Here is a 16,130-nt window from a genome sequence, read left to right as displayed (position 1 = left end):
GACAAAGGAAAGTGTGCTAGTTTCAGTTCACCTATGAGCCAGTGGCCAGCAATTTCCTTCTCCTTGTCCCTGTTTTTTGGGAAATTTGTGCATGTCAGGAAGATATTCGTCTTCGGAGAACACATCTACATTTGGTAAACATTTTTCTCTCTCCAGCCCATGTGCATAATTAATCCTTTACTCACTTAATGCTCAGTGGATGAATACATCTTTTAACGTGTGATCAAAAAGACCTGTTCCAGTTCTGATTTGAGATTTAGAGTTTTAGACCTATGTCTCCAAACCTTTAACAATCTTATTAGCATCCACCACTAGTTAAAAATCTTAGTGGTTTGGATAATAATTTTGGGTAAGGCCAAAACTGACCAAGCTGTTTGAGAGGCAAAGATAAGCTTTATGAAGCAATTAGCATTTTTGCCTACAGGAAGAAAAATAATACTGCTGATTTGCATAACAACGTTTTGCCATCCAGTGTTGTTACTGAGCTAGCTCAACTTGAATGCAATTTGGATAGGCTACAATGAATGTTTTTTTTTTACTGTGGAGAGGTGACTTCTATACCAGGTTATGTTATTTTCCTTCTAAAATGGTGTGTGGCATGGTGGATACTAATGACAACGACCAAACTCGTTTCAGCCATACTGTACATCGAATGAAGCTGACTGAATTATTGAGTAAGCTTGATTTTGCCTTCACAAATGAACTGTGCACTCCCAAAGTTCCCTTTCATCCTACGTTTAGTGGTTGAGGCTATAATACAGTTATTAATTACATTCTTGCATCACACAATTTTGAAAATATTTTATGTGTCACCCCATTGCCATGAGTAATTACTTTTCTCTAAGTTTAGAAGTGAAACTTGAGGTTTAAAAATTAATCCTGCCGTGTGCTCTCTTGATAATGCTTTGCTATCAAACCAGAGTAGCACTTTACTGAGTTAGTCGGGGGTTTGCTAGAATACTCTCCTTAAAAAAAGAATCATCACTTAATAAGGATGCCTTTTACACTTGTTTAGATGACTTAACCAATGACAGGGAGGTCAAGTTGGCTTTTTTTGAGATTTCTAACAGGATTAGGCAAGCTCTAACAAAAGTGCAGCCCAATTCCCTATGCCAGGGTGGTTATCTAGCAACTGTTTGATAGCCCACAAGCTTCTAATGAAAGTGCTCCCCAATGTCTGCGCCGCCCCGTGGAAGTGGGCGGTGTAGGTTTGAGTATGAGTTAGCGCTGAAGAAGCTAAAACTTCAGGCATGGGGAAACACTGACTGAAGTCAGTTTGGCTAAGGATATTCTGGTGTGTAATCAATAGCATCTTTTTAAGGTACGATAGTGCCCCGAGATTAGAGATGGCCCTTAACGAATCTGACTGGGTTGCCCTTTTTTCTGATATTTATTCTGTCCCTAGTACGTACATTTAGGTCTTTAACTTACAGATATCTTGTGGTTTTAGTAATTTATCATTTAGCCTGGTGATGTGTTTACTTTCATTATGTTAAGCTTGCAACAAGCTCTGAGAACCTCCACACATTGAGGTTCCATATGTTGGTCAAGAACGCGATGGAGGTTCTGTGGCAGTTGGCCTGGGCTAGCGTCGAATGTAGCGGCCCTGGGTTGGTGGCAAAGAATAAAGCTTATTTTACTCATCTTACCTGCATCCGTATCTTAACACCTGGATTAAGTCATCACTGCAGGAATGGGCAGTAGGGTGGTAAAACCTCTGTCCCACATGGTGTTCCTATCGACTTGTTTAAGGCTACTCTATCCTTGTGAGATCCTAGGGTCTTAGGGGCCTGTTCCTGCTCTGGTATCCTGGACTCATGTTAAGAGTAAATTATTGTACCAGTCTTTAAGAAAGGGGATTGTTCCAAACCCGCCCATTATCGGCCCATATCCCTAATTGATTCATTGTTAAAAATTACAGGGAAAATCTTATTGCCGTCTCGAAGAATGGGCTGAAGCTTCTAACATCCTATCAGACCATTAGTAGGGTTTTCCCAGAGGGCTGGGAACATTCCAGAAGGGGCTCAATCTCAATGTGATCATCGCTAAATACACCTTAGTGAAAAAGGACAGTTGTATCTAGCCTTTGTTGACCTGTCTAGTGCATCCGACTTTGTCCTTCATAGCCAACTGTGGGCTGTTCTACCTGAGATCGGGGTGAATCCATCGATAATTGCCTTCATTAGAGAAGTGTACTCCAGGGGAAAGGTTAGGGTGCACCTTGGACACAATAGTGAGTGCACTGGTTCTTTTAAGCTTGAAAGAGGGGGTCACACAGGGTTGAGTCTTAGCGCCTTGTTTTTTCACTCTGTACACTAACCGCATAGGATGTATGTTAAGCGATAATTGCAAAGATTTTCCCCAAATTGGCCGCAGACCATTCCCTTGTCTCCTGTATGCTGTTTTTATGTCACATACCCCATTGGATTTACAGAGAACCCTCTCCTGCTTTATTAATTATATGTCTAAGCTTGGCCTGATTGTCAATAAAAGCAAGACGTTTGTTATGAAATTTCGGATGAATACAAAAAAGTGCCGAAATCTACTGGCAGGCAATTCTAAGTTAAGTTTCACTACAACATTCTCTTATCTGGTTATTTCATTTGATGAACATGATACATGGTCTCCTGTAGATTATAATGGGAAGCCTCACTTTACTAAATCTGTAAATGGCCTTTTAAAGTTTGTTGCCAAATTAAGCACCAAACCTCTTAGGGAGATGCTTACTCTTTAAATCAAAATAACTTTACTAGGTCTAATTGGACCATAAAGGTATGCAAAATAAAATACACAATACATACAGCCATCAATAATTGAGCCCTATTAGCATTTAAAAAAAGTATCATTCTGAGATAAAAATCAATAAAACCAATAAACCAAAAGCAGGACATTACATAACAACAGTGACCCTCTGCTTGATAGCACATTGAATATAAGGGATCACAAGGAAACAGATCTTTATAGTAGATAGTGTTTGCAAGAGTGCCAAGACATTACCTGCCTTTAGAAAGGTAAAATATAGCGCCTCCTTAAGGCAAAATAGTACCCGCAGAGAAACATAAAGTACTGTGTGCTTTGTGCAGAACGGCCATCACAGGGGCAAACTGGTGAGGTTGAAAAGTAGGAACCCTGTACGGGAAAGGCAGCAAAAAAGTGCGCAGTGCTCAGTCTAAATCTGGTTAGTAAATATTTGTGATACTATTCTCCCTCACAAAATAAGGTGCTATACCAGTATTATTGGAGATAACCATGGAAGTCTGCACAGTTGGCTTGTCTAACTCACTCTAAGTTCCAGACAGCCAAACACTCGTTTTTCAAAGAGAATTGAGTGCTTGCCTTTAGGTGGTCTGCAAGCAAAAAAGGTCTTCACGATGTAAACTAAGACAGGTACTGTGAATATACTTGATCCACTGGATGTTAAAAGATCTGTCAAGTTCTAAACAGTCATTTAGAACGGCCCGATTGAAAAGAGTTTGACTACTTTTCTAGATCCTTAGCCACAGGATGGATTGCCATTTGATACAATCATTAAGATATCCTAGTCCTCCTCTGAGTGGCAGGTGAAGGAGCTGGTTCTTTGAGGCACAGAAAGTAACCTTTTGATAAAGCTGTTCTCAGTTCTTCCTAGTCCGTCTTGGTCATCGATGCCCCACACCATGGCCCTGTAGAGAGCGACAGCACAGCACATAGCCCTGTATATGGCCACAAGTTCCCTAGGGCTTACAGCCAAGTTTACAAGAAAAACGAAAGCCTGCCTCTACGGCCTTAGAAAGGGAAGCAGCTCTGCAGGTTTTTAAGGGGCCCCACTTAAGGCTTTTGTCAAAAAGAATGCCCAGATAGGAGAATGTCGGGACAGAACTAAGTTTATTACCAATAACTGCGAAAACACCGTTGTCATTCATCATGGTGCCAAAGACCATGGCATGCGTCTTGGTCTGGTTCACCTTCAAATCCAAACCCACCATGAACTTGCAAAAATGGTCCAGCAGGCACTGGAGCCTAATAGAAGTCCTGGCTATGAGGACAGTGTCATCTGCATAGACTAAGGTTGGTACACTAATGATCCTCCCTGAACTCCAGAAGATCTGCCTCCAGGCCAATAATGTATAGTGAAAAGAGGGATGGGGCCAGAATGCAGTCCTAGCACTCCTCTCTTGCCAGATTCAAGGCAGTTGTATTCCCCCTCCACTCAAGGGCCATACTGCACCATGGCAGTAACTTAATTATGAAGTTCCCTGAAGGAGTTGCTGGCTTTTCTGATCCACCACCATGTGAGGCATGATTCTCCACAACTTGGCCCTGTTGACTGAAGGCCAAGTACAGCTTGCCCCTCTTGGCCACAGTATATTTGCTGATTAGAACATACAGATTGAGCGACTGTTCAACCGAACCTAGGCCAGGTCGCAAACCAAACTGTATTTCTGAGTGGACACTCTGTTCACTGTCCAAGGACTGCAGACACATTGGCCACTTAATACGCCCCATAATTTTTGCTCTTGCATTGATTAAAGAAATGAGGTGGTACCAATGAGGATCACCTCTGGAGTCCTTCTTATAGATAGGTACAATTACGGCATGTGACCAAGTCTTCTGTGTGGAAGGGGCGGTGTCTTAGCTGGGGGAGGTGGGGGGGCTTACTGTTAAAACAACATTAAGAACAATCATCATAAGTGAGGCCCACATTGTAATATTGGACTTGAACAGGTACCAGGGGATCCACTCTGGACCTAGAGCTCTTCCTGCTGGGTAGCTATACTCCGCTCGCACAACCTTCTCAGCTCAACCTCTGGACCAGGATGAGCAGAAGCCAAAGGCCAGAAAGGGAAGGAAAAACCTTCCCCCAAGGATCAATAACCTCTGCGTCAAGGATACCATAAGGTTTTGAAAAATGGATAACTGAGATTTCTGCGGGACCACTATGTCAAGGCCAGAGTCCTTAGACTCCTCAAAATAGTTGTGATTTACTGTCTGCCAAAAGGCTTTACTGTCCCTAAGTTCTCTAGCCTAAAATAAAAAGGAGTAAGCTTCCTCCTGAATTGCTATCTTCCTGGCTTTGAGGGTATTCTTATATATAACTCTATGGGCGCGCACCAGCTCCTTGTCCCTGGGGGATTGCTTGAGGCTCTTCCTGATCTGATTGTGGGCCTTAGTACAGTTAGTGTCAAACCACTTGGCGGACTACCAGCCCTGTGCTTTAGTGGGAACCATGAGCAGATAGTGGACCAAGCTGCAAATGTTGTCAAAACTGTCAAGACGCTCCTTACCCCACCCTTGCCATTAACAAGGCACCTCAGAAATTCAGGTAGTGAAGCAGCCACTAAGTTATTTAAAAAGGAATCACCAGCAACCTTGGCCAGCTTCTAGTCAGCCCACTGTTCTTGGAGAATGATATACTACCAGTTTTGCTCTCAGTAGGTGTAGGAAAGAACCATCTTGCCTGGCATGTTACCCCCATATTTCACTGTATATATGTTGTTTTAGTGTATGTGCCACTGGGACCCTGCCAGCCAGGGCCCCAGTTCTCATAAGTGTGCCTTGTATGTGTTTCCTGTGTTATGACTAACTTTCTCACTGAGGCTCTGCTGACCAGAACCTCAGTGGTTATGCTCCCTCTTTACTTTCTAAATTGTCACTAACAGGCTAGTGACCAATTTCACCAATTCACATTGGCATACTGGAACACCCTTATAATTCCCTAGTATATGGTACTGAGGTACCCACGGTCTTGGGGTTCCAGGAGATCCCTATGGGCTGCAGCATTTCTTTTGCAACCCATAGAGAGCTCTGACAATTCTTACAGCGGCCTGCCACTGCAGCCTGAGTGAAATAACGTCCACGTTATTTCGCAGCCATTTACCACTGCACTTAAGTAACTTATAAGTCACCTATATGTCTAACCTTTACCTGGTAAAGGTTGAGTGCTAAGTTACTTAGTGTGTGGGCACCCTGGCACTAGCCAAGGTGCCCCCACATTGTTCAGGGCAAATTCCCCAGACTTTGTGAGTGCGGGGACACCATTACACGCGTGCACTGTACCTATGTACAGCGTCACAATGGTAACTCCGAACACGGCCATGTAACATGTCTAAGATCTTGGAATTGCCACCCCAATGCCATTCTGGCATTGGGGAGACAATTCCATGATCCCCCGAGTCTCTAGCACAGACTCAGCACAGTACTGCCAAACTACCTTTCCCAGGGTTTCACTGCAGCTGCTGCCAACCCCTCAGACAGGTTTCTGCCCTCCTGGGGTCCAGCCAGGCTTGGCCCAGGAAGGCAGAACAAAGGACTTCCTCAGAGAGAGGGTGTTACACCCTCTCCCTTTGGAAAAAGGTGTCAGGGCTGGGGAGGAGTAGCCTCCCCCAGCCTCTGGAAATACTTTGATGGGCACAGATGGTGCCCATCTCTGCATAAGCCAGTCTACACTGGTTCAGGGATCCCCCAGCCCTGCTCTGGCACGAAACTGGACAAAGGAAAGGGGAGTGACCACTCCCCTGACCTGCACCTCCCAGGGGAGGTGCCCAGAGCTCCTCCAGTGTGCTCCAGACCTCTGCCATCTTGGAAACAGAGGTGCTGCTGGCACACTGGACTGCTCTGAGTGGCCAGTGCCAGCAGGTGATGTCAGAGACTCCTCCTGATAGGCTCTTACCTGTGTTGCTAGCCTATCCTCCTTCCTAGGTAGCCAAACCTCCCTTTCTGGCTATTTAGGGTCTCTGCTTTGGGGAATTCTTTAGATAACGAATGCAAGAGCTCATCAGAGTTCCTCTGCATCTCTCTCTTCACCTTCTGCCAAAGGATCGACCGCTGACTGCTCAGGACGCCTGCAAAACCACAACAAAGTAGCAAAGACGACTACTGCAACCTTGTATCGCTGATCCTGCCGCCTTCTTGACTGTTTTCCTGGTGGTGCATGCTGTGGGGGTAGTCTGCCTCCACTCTGCACTAGGAGCTCTGAAGAAATCTCCTGTGGGACGACGGAATCCTCCCCTTCAACCGCAGGCACCAAAAGAACTGCATCACCGGTCCTCTGGGTCCCCTCTCAGCATGACGAGCGTGGTCCCTGGAACTCAGCAACTCTGTCCAAGTGACTCCCACAGTCCAGTGACTCTTCAGTCCAAGTTTGGTGGAGGTAAGTTCTTGCCTCCCCACGCTAGACTGCATTGCTGGGTACCGCGTGATTTGCAACTGCTCCGGCTCCTGTGCACTCTTCCAGGATTTCCTTTGTGCACAGCCAAGCCTGGGTCCCCGACACTCTAACCTGCAGTGCACAACCTCCTGAGTTGTCCTCCGGCGTCGTGGGATCTCCTTTTGTGACTTCGGGTGAGCCCCGGTTCACTCCTCTTCGTAGTGCCTCTTCCGGCACTTCCGCGGGTGCTGCCTGCTTCTGTGAGGGCTCCCTGACTTGCTGGGCGCCCCCTCTGTCTCCTCATCCAAGTGGTGACATCCTGGTCCCTCCTGGGCCACAGCAGCATCCAAAAACCCTAACCGCGACCCTTGCAGCTAGCAAGGTTTGTTTGCGGTCTTTCTGAGTGGGAACACCTCTGCAAGCTTCTTAACGACGTGGGACATCCATCCTCCAAAGGGGAAGTTCCTAGTCCTCTTCGTTCTTGCAGAATCCACAGCTTCTACCATCCGGTGGCAGCTTCTTTGCACTCTCAGCTGGCATTTCCTGGGCATCTGCCCAATCTTGACTTTGTCGCGACTCTTGGACTTGGTCCCCTTGTTCCACAGGTACTCTCATCCGGAAATCCACTTTGGTTGCATTGCTGGTGTTGGTCTTCCTTGCAGAATTCCCCTATCACGACTTCTGTGCTCTCTGGGGAATATAGGTACACTTTACACCTACTTTTCAGGGTCTTGGGGTGGGCTATTTTTCTAACCCTCACTGTTTTCTTACAGTCCCAGCGACCCTCTACAAGCTCACATAGGTTTGGGGTCCATACGTTATTCGCATTCCACTTCTAGAGTATATGGTTTGTGTTGCCCCTGTACCTATGTGCTCCTATTGCAATCTACTGTAATTCTACATTGCTTGCATTACTTCCTTTTGCTAATACTGAATATTTTTGGTACTGTGTACATATATCTTGTGTATATTTGGCATCCTCATACTGAGGGTACTCACTGAGATACTTTTGGCATATTGTCATAAAAATAAAGTACCTTTATTTTTAGTATATCTGTGTATTGTGTTTTCTCATGATATTGTGCATATGACACCAGTGGTATAGTAGGAGCTTTGCATGTCTCCTAGTTCAGCCTAAGCTGCTCTGCTATAGCTACCTTCTATCAGCCTAAGCTGCTAGAAACACCTCTTCTACACTAATAAAGGATAACTGGACCTGGTACAGAGTGTAAGTACCCCTTGGTACCCACTACAAGCCAGGCCAGCCTCCTACAGTAGGCTACTTGGAGAAAAGAGAAGCATTAATGGAGATGATAGCCCAGCGCTCAGCCCCTCAGTACTTGCAAGAATAGAATAAAATTGATATGACTTGGGGTGAACCTTCCAACAAAGGTGGGTATATCGACTGGTGCCTAGCTTAGGGAGTCATGGGAATTTTTTTAATTATATTTGACCAACAAGGTATTAAACTCATCTCCAAGAAGACTATGAGAAATGTGGTCCCCTGAGACATTCCTTAACCCACAGACATTAACTACAGAATGCTAGCAGACGCACAGATTGAAGTCCCCGCAAGAGTAGCAAAGTGTAGCTCCCCTGGATGTTACTGACACATTCAGCAATGTCCATGAGCAACTTGCCTGCCAGATACACCTTGGAAGTGTTGAACATATTATTATAAACATTAATAAGTAGCCGTGAGATATTTGCACTTTGCATTAAGATGAGCTGGTAATACACAGAGGCACAACTTGACCATTAATTCTTGGCAGGGAGTGATAAAGACACAAAAGAGATAAGCCCATCCTCAGCCCCGCCCTCAGAACTTGGGGTGGCTGGTGTAAAGTAAGTAGCAAAACTATCCATAAAAACAGAGTCGGTCAGCCATGTTTCTTGTAAACAGATAACCGCATAACAATTAACCAGCTGATGCCACTCAGGGCACCCCCATTTGCTTGCCAGGCCTGCCACTTTCCTTGAAGCTGTCCACCGATGCGGTGTTGCTGCTTTCCCAAGCCAGACTAGAGAAGGGACAAATGCTGGAAACGAGTAGTGGTAGAAGCCAAATTGGATCTAGTGGACCACCCAAATGTCACGGCCAGTTGTGATTGCAGCCGCAGGAAGTCAGTCCGTTAACTGCGAGAAAGGGGCCAATCTGTTAAAAGTAGGCACTGAGAACCTGGATGACAGTGGATCAAACAGATTAGCCTGGGGTCTATAGAAGTAGCCAAGTGCGAGTACTTCAATGGATGATGTTGGCCCAGCAAGCCCCAGTTTAGTCAGAGTATCCTTGACCACGCCCCTGCACTTAAAGTTGACAACGCAGACCATGTAATCGAGTTTGAGGCCATGACCTGCCCAAGGGACCCTTCGAACAAGGTTGATCTGGTTGTGTAACAGTGGTGGCGCTCCCAGTCTGCTGTTAGCCCAATGGACCACTTTGTTTACCAGCTGATCAGGGTCCTCTCATGAAATGCGAGCTAGTGGAGAAACATTCTTTAAGATTACAACAAAAGGGGGACCCTGGGTCGGAAGATGCAGTGACGGGGCCCTAGATGGTAAGAATGACATAGCATACCCAACACTGATGTTTCCCGGACCCTCCGAACCACGATGTAGAGAGCGGACTTCACCACCAGAAGTATGAATAACCTGCAAACCTTACATGGTAGCAGTAGCTAGCCTATCCTGGCAAGGGGCTGGTACTTGACCGAAAGTGGTGATCATCAGAGCAGGAGGTGCGGAGGCGTGTGACAGGTACACGATTGATTGGAAGGTCCCTCAAGAGGACCAATAGGCAGCAGCTTTGTGTAAAATGATGCCAAGGAAACGTCCTTTAGCTTGTGTAGTGTATCCTCTCCTACACCCTCTCAAGTTGCTCCAAAATGTGTTTGGTACAGACGTGAAAGAGGTTGTAAGCTTCTCGCTCAGCACGTCAGCCAGTTCAGCGGTAAAGTTTGTGTCATTGCAAGTTGGGCGATGGTTGAGACCAGTGTTGGAGGCCCCAGCAGGGCTGGTCAAGGCTACTAAGGGTCCGGGATAATGGCACTTTGACATGGCCCCTTGTTCCACTTTTTTTCTCTTCCCCCTTGGGTTTTTAAGCTTTCCTGTCCTGACAGGGCTGGTGGGAGACTGAGACCTTGCAAGTGGATCGTTGGGCATGGCAATTGTTGCGGAGTCCGGGGCAGGGTTCCCAGCGCCTATGATCAGAACCCACAGTGGACAACAAGGACAAACAGTGCTCAGCAAGTTCAGTTTTCCTGTTTATGACTGACATCACTCGTTGCAAGAAACCATCTAGGGTGGTGCATGGCGTAGACTTTATATGAGTGACCCTTAAGCTTCCCTGTGATACCCAGGTGGCAAAGGTCCAACAAGAAGCACTCCTCTGCAGCAAGTAAGATCAGTATATCACTGCAGATTCAGGGAAAATATTACAAAATAATGCAATGGCTTTAGTGGTAGGCAGAAGAGGGGTGGCCCAGCTTAGCCTCTTCCATGCAGTAATGGGTGAAGGCGGGCCCGGTCTTGCCCTGCGCCACAGTGAAAGTGAAGCACTTCTATCACCCTTGGTGCCAGCCCCTGCCTCGTTCTAGGGCAAAGCCTGCTGGGGGACGTAGTTCCTCCACAGCAAGTTGGCAGCTAACAGCAGCAGAGTCTCCAGGTGTGTCCCTCGCCGCTGTGAAAATGAAGCGCTTCTATAACGTGAGGTGCTAGCCCCCTCCACCTTCTAGTGCAAAGTATGCTGGGGTGCGTAGTACACCCTAGCAGGTTGACAGCTCACAGCTGCAGATTCTCTAGCCGCGTCCGAGTCACAATTCCATCAACTACCATGCTACTGCTGTTGGGCTGAAGGGCACACAAGAGCCAAACATGGGTGCAAAGTCTCTCGAAAAGCTTTTCACCTCACTTAAGAGCTCTTCTGCCACAGCAGGCAAGGGAGTTTCCATTTTGTAAAATCTTTACAGCTTAGAAGATTAACCCAATGGGAGGAGTCCTCGGTTTCTATCACAGACCAGGTGGAAGGTAAGTGGTTTGAGGACAGCTCAGGAAGCAGCACAGGTGTCCTGGGTACAAGGAAAAATGGGTCTCTATTGGTTTCTACGGGGCTGGTATCTGGGGATATGCCAATGTTAAACATCTTCAGACGGTTGAGAACGGCTTCCTTGAAAATCTTTTGTATGCTCCTAAAAGCTACTCAACTACTGTATGCCATTCTGAACTGCCTGTGAGGTTTTTAGCCTATCTGATGAAAATCCAACCAATTTTACTGTGGCACAAGGTATGGAGCTCTGAATTTACCATTTGAAATCGATCATTTATCAATGATTGACGTAGGTCGCATTTTTACCTTATACCCTTGTTTAGGTTTGGTAAACAGTTTGCATCAGATATTGGACAAGTAAAGTATTTTTCTGCATCTGAAACACTAAAAAACACTTAGTAGAAACAATCTTACGAAACTTTCTATAAGTACTTGAACATCGAAGGCTGACCCAGCAATTAAAAAACCCCAGTGTTATCAAAAATCAATTGCTTCTTGTTACCAACGGGGTGCAACCTTACCTTAGCCTTGTGCAATTTCCATCTCTCGTCCGCTTCCTGCAATTAACGATTGGTCTGAAGTTTTAGTCGTGTCCCTGCGACAATATATCAGCGCGAGGCACTTTGCACATCACTCTCTTTTGTAAATTTTATGCTACACCAAGTTGACACTTTAGACTACCAATTAATTTTAATCAATGTCGTCCCGCATTTTTGTTCTTGCAACAGTTGTCCTTTGCTGCCATCTGTTGTAGAAAAAGAAAAATATTGTTTCCTTAGTGATGTGCCACTGTGTATCTTTCCTGCTTTTAATACGATTTGTGTTTGAATATGTATTTTATACTGCATTGTATGCTTTTATGTTTTTTATGAAAATCGAATAACCCTGATTTTGGTTTGATTTGAATATGGCTAAGTCACTTAACCTAAACAAAGACATGACCTGTGCACACAGTCAGTTAATATTGTACTGGTCACTAATATTTGACTACTTGTTAGCCTCATGCCCTGCCAGAAGGTCAGGCAAGGCCTGGAACAGAATATTTGGAGATTTATCAGGAGCAGCTGGGAATTCCTACAGCTCCTATCAGCAGAAAAACTAGACTTGTTGATATTTACTGGCAGTTGCCCTGCAGAGGTGGAGGCGTTGTTAGGTCGTGTGTACAATGTTTATATGAAATTGAGCATTGACATTTGTGAAGAAATTAAACGAGATCGCTTATCTGTACCAGTTTGCCTAAAAAATAGGTGTATAGGTGTACAATTTACAGTGGACACAATTGTGATAATCACACGGTTACTCATGACAAATTGCTAATACTTAAAGAAATTAGGGCCACATGTACAAATATTTAGATTTGCGATTTCCTAATTGCGCTTCCACGTGAATCGCAATTAGGGAATCGCAATTCCAAATGTAAGAAACTCCATTGAGTTTCACTTGCTATTCCCGGTGCGTCACAAATAGACCTGCCTCATTAATATTAATGACGTAGGTTACAATTTATGACCCACCGGAAATCGCAAAAGTCAGAGGGATGGTGGCCTGCAGACCATCGTGTCTGTGATTGCTTTTAAATAAAGCGATCTTTTTTTTTTTTTAACGCAGCCCGTTTTCCCTAAAGAAAAACAGGCTGCGTTTAAAAAGAAAGAAAATTAAATGTTTCCATTTAATTTTTGAACAGTAGGCAGTGGTCCGTGGTACCACTGCCTGCTCTTAAAAAATGTTTTCGCATGCATTCACAAAGGGGAAGGGGGCCCTTGGGGACTCCTTCTCCTTTGCGAATTGGTTAGCACCAATTTGAAATTGGTTCTAACTGTGATTGTTTTGTGACCGCATTCACGGTCACAAAACAATCATACATACCATTTCCATTCGGTATTAGGAAGGGACGTCCTGAATACGCCCCCTTCCTAATACCGAATTTCAAAACCCAAATTGCGATTCGGTAACAAGTTACTGAATCGCAGTTTGGGCCTTGTACATCACAAAAAGCATTTTTAGAATCGGCCCGTTAGCGACTAGAAAAATGCTTTGTACATGTGGCTCCTTATTCTTTTAACTGTTCTTAAATATTGTCATGTTTGCGTATACAAAGGTTAGTGTCAACTTCCTCACTGAATTGGCTGTATCTTTTTGTAATTATTGTTTGAAATGAATATGTAATGATTTATTTGCTACATTCAGGATGATCTTTCTCATCGATTGACTCCCCCTGCAGGGTATGAGTCAGCAAGGAAGAGGAATGATATGGAGGCAGGCTGAGTCTGAAAGATACATGTTAAAAAATTCTATTTTTTATGCCACTGACAACACACAGAAAAATTGGCTCTTTTTGCACCTTGTTATAACAAGAATGCCTTGCCTTTTCTTTTCCAGGAACTGTGGAAAGTTAGTGCTGAAGCACTTACCTGATGTGTAAAGAAAAGTCCTCCACACTAACATTCTAATTCTGAAAGTAAACGAGAGCGACACGCCTTCCTTTAAAGTCAAATCTCTGCTTCCATTGTCGGTTTGAATCTGCTGCAAAGGAACCTGAGCATCAGTTATCGATTGAAAATAAGTAAACGCCCAAAGGGCCAGAGATTTATTATGCTTTACCATAACCATCCTGGGAGGTTCCAGAAGAATGTACGTTTCCAGGTGGAGAGTCGTTGAAAACTTAATAGTAAAAGACTGAGCAAGCTAATCAGTAGAAACCATATAATACTTTATAAAGTCCTAAGTTTTACGAACGTCGATCTTGGTGGTCCTCCTCCTTACTGTTTCCCTTTCTTCTTCAACTAACTAAGGAACATGGTGGAAGATTCTAACATACGCCCCTTGGCTACTCCACTGAAAAAGATGCACAAGCATGTCATGAATAATGATGCTTAACAGAGCCTTTATTAAAATACACACCTTCTGGCCTCCTGTACTCCTCAGCCAGTCCGATCTCTGTGCCAGCATAATTTGGCATATTGCATTTTTTTTGGGCAGAAGAGACCAGCTACAAAACATGGTGTTAAGTGCGACATCAGTACTTGTCATGCATATACTAGGAGTAGTAACGGAGTCCTACTGTGACGTGAGCATGAATAGACATTCTAGGGTATGTTCTAATGAAAGACTAGGCGCACATACATATGTTCTTGGGATGGTTTCAGATCACCCCATTGACTGCAAGACTATTGTGTTCATGTGGTCCACACTGTTTTTTACCCTTTTAACCGCAGATCTCTTGTTAGAGTTCAAGAACCTGTGTTTGATAATTTGAAGGCTTCTTGCATCAAATACAGAGTTTATCTGCTGACCTTTCTTCTGCTGGGATTTAAGAGCAATAAGTTTACCTTATTTTGATACTTCTTTTACATCACGTTTTTCTTTTATTTGTGTGTATTTAATTGCATGTAGTTTTATCTTGTTATGCTGTTAGGAAGTGTTTCTGATGATTTATTTATTTTAACTTAACAATAATCCTTCGTTATAAACAAATTTTACTGCAGTTTAATAAATATAGTTTTTCAGGTGTGTTTGTGATTTCATTCAGTGTGTACTGAAGTCATTGACCTATTTACTGAAAAACCAATGATGCCTAGAAGGAATTTCTCAAGTTAACAAAGGTCCCATCCACTTGCCCTCATGTGAAGCTAGTCGTTTTAGGGAAGGAAATTTTGTTTGCTGCAGTTTGACACATTAGCATTTCATAAACAAAAATGTATGAACTTTGTCGCTTTTAACAGGTGTGGTTTCTCCTTTAGGGCTGAGGGGCACTGACATTCCTACACATTTATAGCCAAAAATAATAAATAGATCGATTTGTTCAGAGATGTGATCGTTAGGATCGTAACTCTAAACAAATCGATGCATTTAAGTGTGGGCTGTCTGTTCCAGGCTGCCTGGCCCGCCTCGGCTTGACGCAGGAGAAGGAAGCCAAGCAGTAACTTGACTTTCCACACTGTGACGCACAACTGACTGCTGTAAAGCCCTTCATTTCCATTGTAGTCTATTGCAGTTTCCACTATAGGCCAGTGATGCTTTTAGCGTCATGGTTTTGGGCATCAGTGTCTTTATCCCTGCTGAGGGAGGCAGTCTGTCTTTCACAAGCATAGATCCCACCCTTTCCCCACTTGTCACTCAGTTGGAGTGGATGCAAGCATGTGTGATTTAGTGACTTGACTTTGGTAATGTTAAGTGTTATAATGCTAATCTTGAGTTATTTTTATTGTACTGAGACTCCTTGTCATGCTAACCTTCCCCCACTGAGACACCCTGGGCCTTAGCTGCAGATCGCTGGCTCCTTTAGAAGTGGGGCTGCTGTATTTGTTCCCTCGCGAAATTGATCCAAAAGACCAGCAGGGTTCTTGTTACATTGCGAAATTGATCCAAATATCTGACTCAAGCGCAAAGGAAGAAATACATGCTTACAGTAAAGGCACTTATCTGCTGTATGGCATTAAAACATGCCATCAGCATTAATGCCAAAAACATGGATCGATATGCAAACAATGAATGTTAAAAAGCAATTTAGTTCCTCTCCTTGTTTCATATGTTTTACTTGATGTTCAATTCGCCAAGAGAGTTAGCTGTTTCATCATGCTCTGTTTCTGTATTTTTTGTGCATTTTATTACTCTTAGATAGTGCACACTTTGACTCTTGCTGGTGCTGAGGCTGAAGGTAAAGCTAAGTGCCTGTCATTGTGTTGGCATCTCTGCAGAGCATACACAACAATGGTCACGTATTCCAGTTATTATTGAAACTCAGTGTAAGTATTTGTGAAGGGGTGCCCAAAGGTCACAATATTTAGAAGGCAAAAGCAAAAGGAAATAAAGTGCTTAAATGTAAATGAGTGCAGTGTATGTTTGGGGTGGTAGAATGAGGGAGCTGTGAGGAAGTGCATTCAGGTGAGAGTGAAAAGAGGGTGCCGAAGAGGAAAGAAGAGGTTGAAAATCTGAAGATTAATGAGATGTGAAGAGAAA

The 16,130-nt window shown here is 44.2% G+C and overlaps 1 protein-coding gene across 3 annotated transcripts in view; it reads left to right on the top strand.

Moving 5' to 3' along the window:
• METTL22 (methyltransferase 22, Kin17 lysine) overlaps nt 1-14,681 on the top strand; it is a 244,005-nt gene extending 229,324 nt beyond the window's left edge. For all 3 annotated transcript variants that reach the window (XM_069210541.1, XM_069210540.1, XM_069210539.1), the window contains exon 11: nt 13,551-14,681. In XM_069210541.1, coding sequence (XP_069066642.1) covers nt 13,551-13,586 — 36 coding nt within the window. In that variant the 3' untranslated portion in view covers nt 13,587-14,681. The remainder of the gene's footprint in view (nt 1-13,550) is intronic.
• The last annotated feature ends 1,449 nt before the right edge of the window (nt 14,682-16,130 follow it).

This window comes from Pleurodeles waltl, chromosome 10 (assembly GCF_031143425.1).
Source record: "Pleurodeles waltl isolate 20211129_DDA chromosome 10, aPleWal1.hap1.20221129, whole genome shotgun sequence".
Lineage (NCBI taxonomy): Eukaryota > Metazoa > Chordata > Amphibia > Caudata > Salamandridae > Pleurodeles > Pleurodeles waltl.
Note: the sequence above shows the minus strand (reverse complement) of the source record. Positions and strands in the feature narration are given on the sequence as shown.